Source organism: Enhydra lutris, unplaced genomic scaffold (assembly GCF_002288905.1).
Source record: "Enhydra lutris kenyoni isolate GAN:26980312 unplaced genomic scaffold, ASM228890v2 scaffoldscaffold38, whole genome shotgun sequence".
In the NCBI taxonomy this organism is placed as follows: domain Eukaryota; kingdom Metazoa; phylum Chordata; class Mammalia; order Carnivora; family Mustelidae; genus Enhydra; species Enhydra lutris.
Genome location: NW_019154122.1, coordinates 1,662,423 through 1,675,934, shown reverse-complemented (window position 1 = coordinate 1,675,934; position 13,512 = coordinate 1,662,423). Strand labels below are relative to the sequence as shown.

At 40.0% G+C, this 13,512-nt stretch overlaps 1 protein-coding gene across 2 annotated transcripts in view; it reads left to right on the top strand.

Annotated features, from left to right (window-relative positions):
- Positions 1–13,512, top strand: part of LOC111154746 (chloride intracellular channel 4) — a 71,616-nt gene that overhangs the window by 24,598 nt on the left and 33,506 nt on the right. For both annotated transcript variants that reach the window (XM_022514631.1, XM_022514632.1), the window contains exon 2: positions 9,990–10,099. In XM_022514631.1, the coding sequence (XP_022370339.1) occupies positions 9,990–10,099 (110 nt within the window). The remainder of the gene's footprint in view (positions 1–9,989; positions 10,100–13,512) is intronic.

The window sequence follows — 13,512 nt, the reverse complement described above, 5'->3', positions numbered from 1 at the left end:
TCACAGTGAAGTGACAGTCTAGCCCAGGAGATACAGTGCAGGGATATGAACAGTAAAGTAATAATACACAGTAACCATTTAAGAGATCACAAGACAACTGAATATTAATTGTTCAATAAATGGCACAGGCTTGCTGTTGCTTGAAGTTTGTAGATGCAGACTCTTGAGCTCCACCCTAGATCTACTGAATCAGAAGCTGCATCCTCGCAAGATATTCTGATGATTTGTGTTGATCTCTGAGTCTGAGAAGCCGGAGTTGAAGTTGAGAGGACAGGTGACTGGTTTGGGCCAGAGTGATCTAGAAAGGTTTCTTAGAGGTGACGCTTGAGCTTCGCCTGAAGGACAGGGGCAGCAGTGGGTATTTCTGTGGGAGAAAAGGGGATTTGAGTCACAGAAGTGTCCAGGTTCATGTGGCCCGTTGTATAGGACAGATGGGAGGGGATAATGGAATCAAGGTATAGGGTCCTCAAGAACGTGGGTGGGGAAGTCATCTTGGGAAAGGAGAAGTGAGAACTTTTGCAAAGATCTAATTTTAAGGACTATTGTACATGTTTACAGGCTCCTTTTTATTGTTAGTTCAGCTCTCAGCTGCATTAGGTTATTGAATCATAATTTGGTCATTTACTAATGAAACAGAATTGAGAAACTACAGGAAGATGAATTCTTTCACTTTCGACAGGTTTAATTATCTACAGTTGTAGGTGGAAGAAGCTTAAAAAACAGAGCTGTATCACTAAACCAGGACATTTAGCTAAGACTAAATTGTGGGCTAATTTGTGTATTTCAGTGATTTCTTCCAACAGTCTTCAAGTAACCTTGAGTCTTGATGACTTTAGTAATTACTGTAAATTTTGGAAGTTTATTTTATATGGTTAAGCACAATTATCTTTGTCTTATACTTTTAGTTGCTCCTTCCTTTTTTAATATTTGAAAATAAAGTGAAAGGACATAATTTTGAATAGTTTTGAATGATTCCTCAGTTTGATGATTAAGACTAAAGCAAGAGAACATTGAGTTTCCTATTAACAGCTGAATTACTAACTCAGAGGAGGAGCCATGGCAAGCTCTTAAAACTGAAACTCTCAAAATCGTGATTTATTGGGGGATGTTTATGACACTTTCGAGAAAATATTAAAGTGTTATTTCAGTTGTTGGGAAATGTGGCTTTTTTTTTTTTAAGGTTTTATTTCCAAGTAATCTCTATACCCAACATGGGGCTCAAACTCAGAACCCCGAGATCAAGAGTCACATGCTTCACCGACTGAGCCAGCCAGGTGCCCCAGATGGGGAATGTATTTTGAGTTACACTGTATCTTATATTGAGTTTCATTTTTAGTGTGTTTTCATATTCTTAAATTACTCAGATTCAACTTTGTAGAACATAGGTAATACAAAGGTACGAACCATGCCTTTTCTTATTCATCACTGATCTCCAGTATTTAGTGTAGGTAGGGCCTTACATGGTTGATGGATGATTAAGAAATATAAAAAATTTTAATTTAAAAATATTGATTTTTTATCTGTCCTTGGAGATAATTTATAACTGGTACAGTAAAAATGAGTTATAATTAGAAACTATTCGTACAGAAGTGGAAATTAGATGAATAATATAAAAACTAGTAATTTGGAAATAATTTTACACTTTGAAGTTGCAGGAATAAGAACAGTACAGAAACCACCCAGTTTACCTATTAACATGTTACCCCATTCACTTTATTTGCTCTTCCTCTTGAAGTTGCACACACTGTATTCCCTAAGAGTAGGAATATGTATCTGGTATCACAACATTATAGTTACCAGCTCTGTAAAGCAATCTTCAACCCCCAACCTCTTGCCCCAGACCACTCTCCCACCCCCGCTGCCCTTCCAGAAGAGAAAACTAAAAGGCCAAAATGCTTAAGTGACTTACCCAAGTGTAAAGTTCTGTGGTTTCTAAGTGGAAAATCCAGCTGTTTTTCAAGTCAGGTGTTGGTCCATGTCCCTAACGTCACAGAAGAATCTTTTTTTTTTTTCTCCTGACAAGTCCAATCATTTAGTAATATAATAATTAAAATTTGCAATTGTTCTTCTAAACCAGTTACAACCATCCCACAGAATAAAAGACTTGATCTGCAGAGGGATCTTTGTCACCATAATGTCCTTAACATTATATTTGGCAGTAAGATAAGCCCTTAGAATGGTTATTGTTACATTGTTTTGCTTCTGCTTCTTAGTTTGTATAAATAAGAATGTTCTTGATTTTGAGTGTCTAGGTGTTTTTGTTTTGTCTTGTTTTGTTTTTAGATTTTTATTTGAGCAAGTGTGACAGAGTACAAGCTGGGAGAGGAGGGGAGGAGCAGAGGGAGAAAGGAGAGACGCCTCTCCCACCAACCATGGAGCCCCAAGTGGGGCTCAATCCCAAGACCCTCAGATCATGACCTGAAGGCTCAGGTCATGAGTCCGTCCTTAGCCAATGGCTTAACTGACTGAGCCAGCCAGGCGCCCTTGAGTGTCGTAAGTTTTAAGGGCTTTTAGGTTTCTTTGGTTTAAGTTTCGATATATCCTGCATTGAGGACAGATAGAGTAGTATTCCTTTAAAGTAAGAGAGGAGGCTGTTATTTACCAAAACTGTGTCTAACGAATGGTGACCGGGTTGCTGGTTTACAAAGAGCAGAGTCCGGAAGGCATCACGAGGAATTCAAGTTCAAAGTCTAACTGTGGCGTAAACTTCTTTCCAGTCTTTATTTTTGGCATGTTTTTCCTCTGTGTCAGTATTTACCAAAGTGTGGTCTGTCCACCAAATGCATCAGAATTAGAATTGCTTGAAGTGCTTGTTAAAAATTGCAGATTCCTGGACCTCACCAAAGACATACTGAATCCAGATGTCTGGAGGTGAGGCCTGGTAATCAGTATTTTATTTTAATTTTGTATTTATTAAAGATTTATTTATTTTAGAGGGAGTGTGTGTGTGTACACACATACGTGGGGGTGGGAGGGAGCAGGGGAGCCTGATATGGGGCTAGATTCCAAGACCCTGCGATCATGAACTGAGCTGAAGGCAGACACTTAACCGACTGAGCCACCCAGCTGCCCCTGTCACTTCTGTTTGATGTTATTCATATGTTTTGGGTGGAAGACTTTTATTTGCTTTCTTTTTTTTTTTTTTTTGAAATGAAAGATTCATGTGCGTAGTACAAATATCAAAAAGTGTGAAAGGTTTCTAAGCCCCTGTATTTGTTAACTCCTTCAGTTCCCATCAGCAGTCCAACTAGGTAGGTCATCTTATTGTTGCCATTTTGTGGAAGAGGAAAACTGGGCCCAGAGAGGCTGAATCACTTTTTCAAAGTCACACAGCTAGGAAGTGGTGGCATTCTGTGGGTGTGGCTCTTAGTTAACCACCTTCCTCTGCTGAGTCAAAATATATAACTAGATGAATACATGTGAAGAGCTTGTCTGGGGAGAGTAGAGCATTCCTTTTCAGTAAGGTAAATGTTTTATGTGGAGCTCAAACAGCCTAGCCTGCAGTTTCATCTAACCCTGATAGCTGGGTATCCTCATGTCATTTCACACGAATCTGTTCTCCCGTAAATTGCATAGAACCGAACCTGGAGAGTAGACTTAAGGGCCTGGTGGTACTGAACCAGAAAATGGTAGCATCTGAGGTCTTTCCCATGCCCTGCTGTTGGCTGATTTTATTTACATCACCAGAGCTTGGGATATAGTAAATGCTCCGCCATGTATCCTTTGGCTCCATTTGTGGGATCAGTCCCACAATTCTTTCCCCTTTCTTATTTTCTGGAAGAATAATGTAGGGATTCTAAAGACTAAGTGCATGAGCTGAAGAACGCATCGTTAGGTCCTGAGTTCTGTGCATGAAGCATCTTTATAGTCAAGTAACATTTACAAAACTCTTCCCATATGCCAGGAGCTGTGTGTACCCTAACTGATTTGACCCCCTGGTAACGTGGTGTAGGAAGTCAAGTTTCACAGATGTTAAGTAATTTACTGAAGATTACACATCTAATAAGTAATGAGGTCAGGATTCAAATCCTCTGATTCTCAGCCTTGTTTCCTTCATGCTCTGCAGAGCCCGTAGAAGGACGATGGCTTATTGAACCTGAGGACCTAGCATGGTCCTAGCATGTGGTTAGGAAAAACTGAAGAAATGAGTAATAGAAAGGAGGCGATTTTGCCCATTTATCATGTTGTTTTGAGACTTTTAATCTAAGCGCAAGCCATTTTGTGTATTCAGATAGCTAAGTGAAATAGGATCCACACTGAAGGTAAATGAAGCCTTAAGGCTTTTAAGTTTATTCTTTTGGCGACATGTTGTTGTGTGCATTCCCTAGAAAATGTGTCAAGGAAAATAATTTCATGGTCAGGAGCCCATTTTTACCCTCAGGTCCCAGGCTTGTCTTTCTTACCCTAGTCAACCATCACCCCCACCACCAGTCCCTTAAACACAAAGAAATAGAGAGGAACGAAGTTCAAGCTCACCTTCTTGGGTGTTTTAAAATGACTGTTCTAGCAACTGATTAAACTAGGTTTTCTATGTGAGCCATTCCTTAACCCTGAATTAGTAAAACATTAAAATATTTATGGCATCTGCCACTGACCCCTCTTCAGCAAGGTAGGAGTTAATCTGGCAGTTTCTGATTCAATACTGGTATTAGGCAATTCAGGAATTACAACAGAGGCCTGGAGGGAGAAGGGTGAGAAATAGTGTGTAAGAGAAACCTCTGATAGCAAGTTAAATAAAACTACCCCCTTTAGAAGAACAAAACCTAAATGAATGGGAAGATTCATCCTTTTTCTGGAAATTGGCAATTATTTCTGTCAGTGGAATTCTTCAAGTTTTTGCTTTATTTGGGTTTTCTAATTTTGGGGAAAACATTATGGGCATGTACATTTTTTGTATAATATGAAATCATAATATTTGAACTATGTTTTCCATGTTAAAATCTTGTCTAGTATGTGTATATTTATACTTGTAATTTGTGCCTGTATATTTAAAACAGTTTTGAGATATGATTCATATATCATATAATGCGTCCGTTTAAAATGTACGGTTCAGTGATTTTTAGTGTATTCACAAAGCTGTGCAGCCATCACCACTGTCCAATGTTAGAACATTTTTAGCGCTTCAGAAGAAATCCCTGTACTCGTTAGCAGTCATTCCCAAACCTTCTTTCCTTCCTGCCCCACAAAAGCCCTAAGTAGGTAACTACTAATCTACTTCCTGTCTCTGTGGATTTGCCTATTTTGGACATTTCATATAAATGGAATTGTGTCCTATGATTTTATTTTCTGACCGGTTCCTTTTATTTAGCATACTTTTTCAAAGTTCATCCAACTTCTAGCATATATCAAAATACCTCATTGCTTTTTATTATTGAATACTATTCCACTGTATGGATATACCACGTTTTCTACATTTTTAATTTTACTTTCTAAATTTAATATGTCTGAGAGACTTCTGCTTCTGGGAAGGCAGAATAGATGAGTTTTTTGGTTTTTTTTTTTTTTTTTGCCCTCATCTATCACAGACTCAGAGCTAGAGGAGTTGGCAGCTGGAAACACCAAAAGGTGCAGGCAACACTCAAACAGAAGTCCACTCTCTCTAGCCAGAGGACCAGGAAAGGGACAGTGTAGGCTTAAGACAGAAGACTCAGGCAGTAGCTGCTCTACTTCACATACCGCAGGGAAAAACTGTGACTGTACTCCTGCCCTTGCCAGCAAAGGCCACATGGTTAGCCCAGACTTCACTGTCTGATTGTGGTCTGTAGTTAACAGATCCTTTATCGATCGGCATCGGGTGGTCTCCAGTGGTTTGCCGTCACAAATGGAGCTTCAGTGTTCCTCCCTCTGGTGTCTTTGGGCATCTGTATAAATGTTTCTACAGAATAAACTTATACATGTGAAATTGTTGGATGAATAGCACAATGAAGCCTTCAAAAATAACTGTTAGATTGATGACTTCAAACTATGGAAATACAGAGGAAGTTTGATATTTTCAGTCAACTTTTTCTCTGTGTAAAGCAGGTCACTTCTAGTCTATCTTCCAGTTCAGTGATTTTTTCCTGTCTCCCTTCCATTTGGCTGTTCGGCTGTGAGATCATCCTCTGAGCTCTCTCTCTCTCTCTCTTTTTTTTTTTTTTTTGGTTATTTTATGGTGGAATTTCCTACTGGTTCTTTACATCTTCTGTTTCTTTGCTGAGGCTTTTTTCTGTGTTTTCACTTGTTTCAAGCTGTTCATAATTTCTCATTAAGGCACTTTTACCACGGCTGCTTTAAAATCTTTATCAGCAAATTCTAACATCTCTGTCATCCTGATGGTGACAGTACTGATTGCCATGTTTCATTTATGGTTCTTAGTATGACAGGTGAGTTTTGATCAAAACTTGGACATTTTCATATTATGCTATGAGACTCTGGATCTTGTTTAAGCTTGGTTTAAACTTCTCTAACACTCAAATAAGACTTCTCTGACAGGGCTCTAGAGGAGGGTGGGCGGAGAGATGGGTGACAAGGACACTGCCTTGTTACAACCAGATAGAGAATGAATAACTTGTGGCCTCCATTGATACCCCTGGGCAGCTACCATTTCTGCTTGGCAGGGGTGGGGGTTCCAGTTCCCTAGGTAGTCGCCATTGACAATACCTCTGGTTGATTGTGAACGTCCCGACTACTGTATTCTGGGCCTCCTCTGACACCCCTCCACCCCAGCCCCGAGTGGGGAGGAAGGAATAGGTCTTCCTTTTACTGGCTGGCAGGGTTGAAACACCTGGCTCCTTCCTTGGCCCCCTTGGACACCATGCTGGAGGGCACATTACAGCCTCCAAAGGGCTGATTGCATGAAATTGAGAATAAAATGATGTAGATCATAAAAAAGTTATATATAGTGTGATCACATTTTTAAGAGAGAAAAGTAGTACGTACACAGAAAATAAAAATCCAGAAGATTAAGCAACTAGTGAATTGTTCAAAGGTAGGGGAACTCTGACCTTCTGCAAGGGTTTCAGTTTTTAATTACTTTTAAAATAATGAGTGTACTGTTCGAAGCGGTAAAAAGCAAAGTTCTTTTTTTTTAAAGGTATACTTTTCTTAGGCGCTGTTATTAGATATACCTACATGTTAATTTTTGTTATAATAAAAAACTGGGTGTAGAATAAGGTATCCTGATTTTCAGGGTATAATGCTTTCCGCTATGCCAGAACGTCCTCCTCACTCGATTGTACCAATAGGTTATGTTCAACGTAGTTCATATTGAAGAGCATGCTTTTGATCCTTTCCCTGGAATGGAATTTTATTGAAATGTTGAAATGGAACTTTATTATGACAACATGCATTAAAGGGGGAAGTTTTTTGACTTACGACTTCTGGAGATCTGAATCTTTCCAGTTTCACTACACTTGATGAAAACATTATCTGGTTACTACCTCTCAATCTTCTCATGCTATTAAAAGTTCAGAAAAACTTGTACTTGGCAGTTTTTCTTATTTGAATTGTCATGAGTTTTGGGAGTAGTTCATTAAAATAGCAGCTTTTCAGATCTATCTTGAAAAATGCGTACTTTTATTTGTGTGTGTGTAAAAGAATAGTTTTGCGCCTCGTGGCTCAGTGGTTAGAGCCTCTGCCTTTGGCTCGGGTCATGATCTCAGGGTCCTGGGATCAAGTCCCGCATCGGGCTCTCTGCTTGGCGGGGAGCCTGCCTCCTCCTCCTGTCTCTCTCTGCCTGCCTCTCTGCCTGCTTGTGATCTGTCTGTCCCAAAAAAAAAAAAAAAAAAAAATTTTAAAAAAAAAAAAAAAAAGAATAGTTTTGCAGAGAGTATGAGATATGCAACAAGCTTTGGATATGCCTGAGAGACTACATTGGTAAAATTTGCTAGAAAATTATAGGCAAGAGGGGGGTGAAAGGAAAGGGGCCATTTGCATCCCGACTAAGTCTTCATGTAGCGTCCGTGTCCCCAAGATCCTTCTGTCTGAACTCCAGTGTAGGCTCTGCAGACCATCGTAGGAAATGGTGGTGTGGTGGTTTTGATCTGTAGCCCGTCACTGTTTTTCTCCAGCTTGCCTTGGGTTTAATGTCTTTCCAAGTGCCTATATATAATATCTTTATTACAAATTCTTTACCAATATAATTATTTTAACACTGCTGTGACAGGCATCTTGGGAAATTATGGTTCATTCTACAGATAAAACAAATGGAGTAGGACAGGGTGAGTCAGACTTGTTCTTTGTCTACCAACCTTGACTGCTTTTTCAGTAAGTCTGAAATTTGGTACACGTTTTCTTATTGTTCTATTTCTGCTGCTAAGCATGTTAATACCAGGAGGGGAAAACGAAACAAGAATGATAATAAGATTTGAGTATCTAAGGCCACAACCTTGTATAAAAATATTAATCATCAAGCTATATGGAAAGATAATATCTTAATTTCTTATCTGTGATAAACTCACTTGTATGTTATCCGTGTTCCATAGGTGTTGGGACGGCCAGCATCTTCAAAAAAGCAACTTTGAGTTCCAGTTACTTTGTACCGTAGGATGACTTAGTACTATGAACTGACTTGTACTTTGAAAAAGGACTCATCCTGACCTTCCCACCCCAGTGTCTCCCAGTGTGTAGAGCAGATGCTTTGCTTTGTGATCTCCTTGGGTGCCTGTAAGAAAACGAGGATTCCTAGGCCCCACCGAGAAATTCTTCTGAATCAGTATCTCTGGCTATAAGGCCCAGAGAGCCTCGTTTAAAATGCTTTTTTAGGTTATTCTTAATCACATTAGAGTTTAAGAACTAGACCTTCTTTAGGAAGTCAAGTTTCTTGCAAGTTGCAGTACTAGTAATTAATGTGATTCACTCTGGCTACAGTTCTGTGTATGTTTCATTTCTGGTAAAGAATGATTAGAAAGAAAAAAAAAGAATTCAGTTGTAACTCTCTCATGCTGTCTGTTTAGGGTAGGGTTCTGGAATCCTCTTTTTATGCCCATGTATTTTGTTAGTTGTGTTATGTTTCATCAGGTAACTGCTTTATTTATTGTCTTACTCCACCGTGTCTCCCCATTAGTTTAGGAATTAGTAACTCTACTAATGTAGCATCTTACTGAAATGACTTCTGAATATTTTGAGAGTTACTTTAGGATAATAAACAGAACTTGAGCCATGCATCTCTGAATGAGCTGTTGAAAGTTTATTTTTGGCTTTCTCCACAGACTTTGTGGTGGAGATGGCTGTGTTGCTCCGTAGCAAGTGTCAGAATGTTCTCTTCCAGCATGCTGGCTTGCTTTCCCCCCTCCTGTGCCCGGCTTCCCCCCTCCCTCCTTTGTAAACTGGAGGCATATGTGACAGAAGTAAAGATCTGTCCCACCCTGATTTTTAGGAAAATTCTATCTCATCATTGAGCTAGGGGAAGTTGTCAGCTGCTCCATTCATATTAAGTAAGGTTACAGATAGTTCTTTTTAATAAAGATATCTTGTTATTTTCTTGCTCCTTGAAGGAATGTGTAAAACAGGATATGGGATTTTATAATGAATATTTTTTTAAATGGGTGGGCGTTGGTGATTACTTTATTAACTCTTTGGAAACCTGCAAGTTTTCTCCTTTATGGTGCCCTATAAAAAAAAAATGCCATCTCACAGAACAGGAGATGACTTAACATTTCATAAAATTAATTAAAAAGGCAAATTAAAAAATTCAGTGGAATTAGCCACATTTAAGCACTCATTAGTTATACGTCACAATTGACTACTGTATTTGGTCAGTGGTAGTACAGATCGTTTCTACCATTGCAGAAAATTCTCTAGGATAGTGCTGTAGCAGAGTGGCCATTTTTAAGAAGGTTGGGGGGGGGGCAAATGAAAGAGCAGAATAAGAGACCTGAGTTTCCACCCTTCCTTCTACAGCGCAACTTCTTCTGTTTTCTCGAACCCTTGTGTATAAGTCAGGAAAAGGTCTATCGTTTTGAGTATCACCACCTTGACCCTGTTCTCCAATGTTGATTTCTCTTTCCCAGGCTGGCAGTGATGGTGAAAGCATAGGAAACTGCCCCTTTTCCCAGAGGCTCTTCATGATACTTTGGCTCAAAGGAGTTGTATTTAGTGTCACAACTGTGGACCTGAAGAGGTAAGACTTCGTTGCAGTTTGAAATGAACTTAAGTTGAATATATACTGTTTTCAGTTTGATTCTCTCCCCATTCCTTACTTTGCGTGTGAATGTTTTCTAAAGGAAATAAATATTAAAGTTGATCTGATTTGTGGGCAAATTTAACTTGTATAAATATTATGGATAACTCACAGTGTCAGTAAATTGAGTTTACTAGCCACTCAGTATTTTTAAGAACTTATTGTTTACCTTTAATTTCAAGAGCCGTACCAGGAGCTAAATTTTAGTGTGGATTCAGGAATTCAGTTTTGACTTTCCAGTGTGAACGTGGAGGTCCGAAGAACTTTCTTTCTTTTCTTTTTTTTTTTTAAGATTTTATTTATTTATTTGTCAGAGTGAGCACAGGCAGACAGAGTGGCAGGCAGAGGCATTCGGAGAAGCGGGCTCCCACTGAGCAAGGAGCCCAATGTGGGACTCGATCCCAGGATGCCGGGATCATGACCTGAGCCGAAGGCAGCGGCTTAACCAACTGAGCCACCCAGGCGTCCCTCTGAAGAACTTTCTAAGCAGATAGCTTATTGGTTTAGAATGTTCCAAACACATGGTGTGTATATAATCTGGATCCTTGAAGACAAGTGTGCGGTTTTAGGAGGATGAATGCTGCTCTGGTCTGTTTGATTTATTCTGCTTTTCAGGGAATAATGGGAATTTTCTGTAATATGATTTTAACCATATTTGGTTAAATATATTGTAAAATAAGAGTGATTGTCTGTGGCCCTGTGATTGGTCTTGCTAGTTGAAGAGTTGTCTCTGTCTCTCCACAGACCAAAGTAGAGAGGGCTGAGCAGAGCCCTGATAAAGCGTAAGCTCTCCCTTTACTCAGGAGCTTCTGTTTTTCCTTAACAAACAGGTTTGAGGTGAAGGACGTTCGTAATTAGGGGAAAAGACACTTAAATCAAGGGTTAAGAGCAGTTACATTAACAGAAAATCCAGGATTGGGCAGTGGAAATGTATTCCTCTTGACACAAAGGCAGCAATGTGGTTTGCTGCTTATTATTTTAAGCGACTCAGTCACGAACAGTGTCCAGAAAGACTGTGGACGGGCTGTCACATGATGTGTGGTGGAATTCATGTGTGTTATCCCTCCGGGTGTCGCCAAGCGAGTTATCTGGGAGCTGTCATCCCGTTCCCAGTTCTCAGCTGGCATTCCCTGGACTTCTGTCCATTTCTTACACTTTATTCTTTAGTTACTGCTAGTGCACTTCTTTGAGATTTTTGGAGACTTAAGGTCTATTTATTGAAAATAAGCCATGGAGTCTTCCAGGAACCCCTTCAGTTATGTATGGGAATGCAGAGGTAAGCCTCTGGGGATAGTGAGAGCTCAAACTGCAGGCTCTTTCAGGGATTTACCTACCTCATTTTGGACAGAGCTGCAGTAAGAATGAAATAATTCATGCAGTTACCCTTCTATTACTGTTTTTTTCTCCCTACATGCACTCAAAAAGGAAGTTTCTCAATGTAACTTCTAAAAATAGACCATGCTACCAGGCACACACCCTAACTGTGTCTTAAAATACATGGATTTCTCCCATCCCATTTTTGGCTTGGAGCAAGTGAGTTGACTGCCACGCTTCGAGAAAGCCTTCTTTGAGCAGCTCAACACAGTGCTTGATTGTGGTCCCTACCGGGGATAGCGCCGTGAGCCAGGGACTCTGGTTCAGGAGAGGAAGTGGGCTCAGAATGGCTGTTTCCCTTTTCCTGTACAAACTCCTGAAGACATTATTTCTGTATGTTGGTTGATCTTTGAGGACTTACAAGTTCCAGAGTAATATACCTATGTGTAAAAAGTCACCCATGAGAGGCAGGATGAAAGATTCAGGGCTTCCTAATTAGTCAGTATTACCATCCAAAGAAGATGTCTGTTTGTTTTCTAGGGCTTTGTATAAAATCAACAGAAAACACTTACAATTGGAGCCTATACTGGTTTTCTTTAGAAATCTTAGGTCACTGGTGCATCTAAAACATGCTTCCCGAGGGCCAGCGAAAGTGTAGAAGTAGTACATGACCGTGAATCCCCTCATCACCCCCAGGCCCCAGTCGTTCGCTTTCCCCTCGCAGATACCACTGCATTTTGGTTTGGTCTTTATCCTTCCGGACCTTTTCTATGAACTTAGACACTTAGAGTCTTGAGTAAGATTTCAGGAGAGTGAACATGGGTTCAAAAAACTGTTGGAAGATAAAGTTGTCACAGAGGAGTAAAACACTCCGTAGTAGAAAAGTACCGCTCATAATCTTAACGTTAAAACTTTAGATATGACTGTTCTTATAAAACTGTGGGGGAGGAAATGCCTCTAGTGCTTATTTTCTTGCTTCTCCCGGTAATTGCTAATTCCTTGCTGAAGAGGACTGATCGCAGAACTAACCTTTGGTGGAGAGCAGTAAGACTCAATTGCGAGCTATTTAGAGGCCCACTCTGTGCTCTGAGAAAATTATCATTACATGACATTTCATCCTAGAACAAGCTAGTTTCCAGTTCTGGCACTGTGTGACACGTTCTCTTTGAATGGAGTTGGTGTTAATGGCTCTGCTGGTGGTACTCCTGTGCCCCTGTGAGGCTCGGCACAGCCTCCTGTTGCTCGCCTGCCAGCACTGCCTTCATGCTTTGTGGGGAGTCATTTCTAAACCTCATTTTCTGTTCACGTCGCAGTTGTATTACAGAACTTGTAGATTTAAAAAAAAAAAAAAAAGTGCCCAGGTTTCAGAAGGATTTTAGGCTTACATCAAGCACCATTTAAGCAAAACCTTCAAGTAAATATAAATGAAAATATTAAAATATGGGGGCATATTTAAAGATGTTATCACGTGTCATCAAATGGGAGCAGTGGAGGAGGGAGAGAGACCTGGTTCTGTGTGGAGAGAGCCCTGTCACTGGTTTCCCTAGGACACTGGGCAGGACGCCTCATCTTTGGAGGTCAGTTATCTCATTTTTAAATTCATGAAAAAGGAAGGAAAACATTAACATTTCTTCTTCAGTGTTTACTATGTGCTAAAACACCATTCAAGGTCCTTTTCACTATTCATTAGACCATTTTCAGACCTGTTGTTGAATAAAATTCATTGTTTTATATCCTACTTCTAGGCTGACAGGTTTGTGGCAGTGATGAAAATCTTTGAAGACTTCTGCTATCTTCATTACGCCCAGAAATTTCTTTTTTTTTTTTTTAAGATTTTTATTTATTTATTTATTTGACAGCGAGAGAGAGAGATCACAAGTAGGCAGAGAAGCAGGCAGAGAGAGAGGGGGAAGCAGGCTCCCCACTGAGCAGAGAGCCTGATGCGGGCCTCGATCCCAGGACCCTGGGATCATGACCTGAGCCTAAGGCAGAGGCTTAACCCACTGAGCCACCCAGGCACCCACGCCCAGAAATTTCTA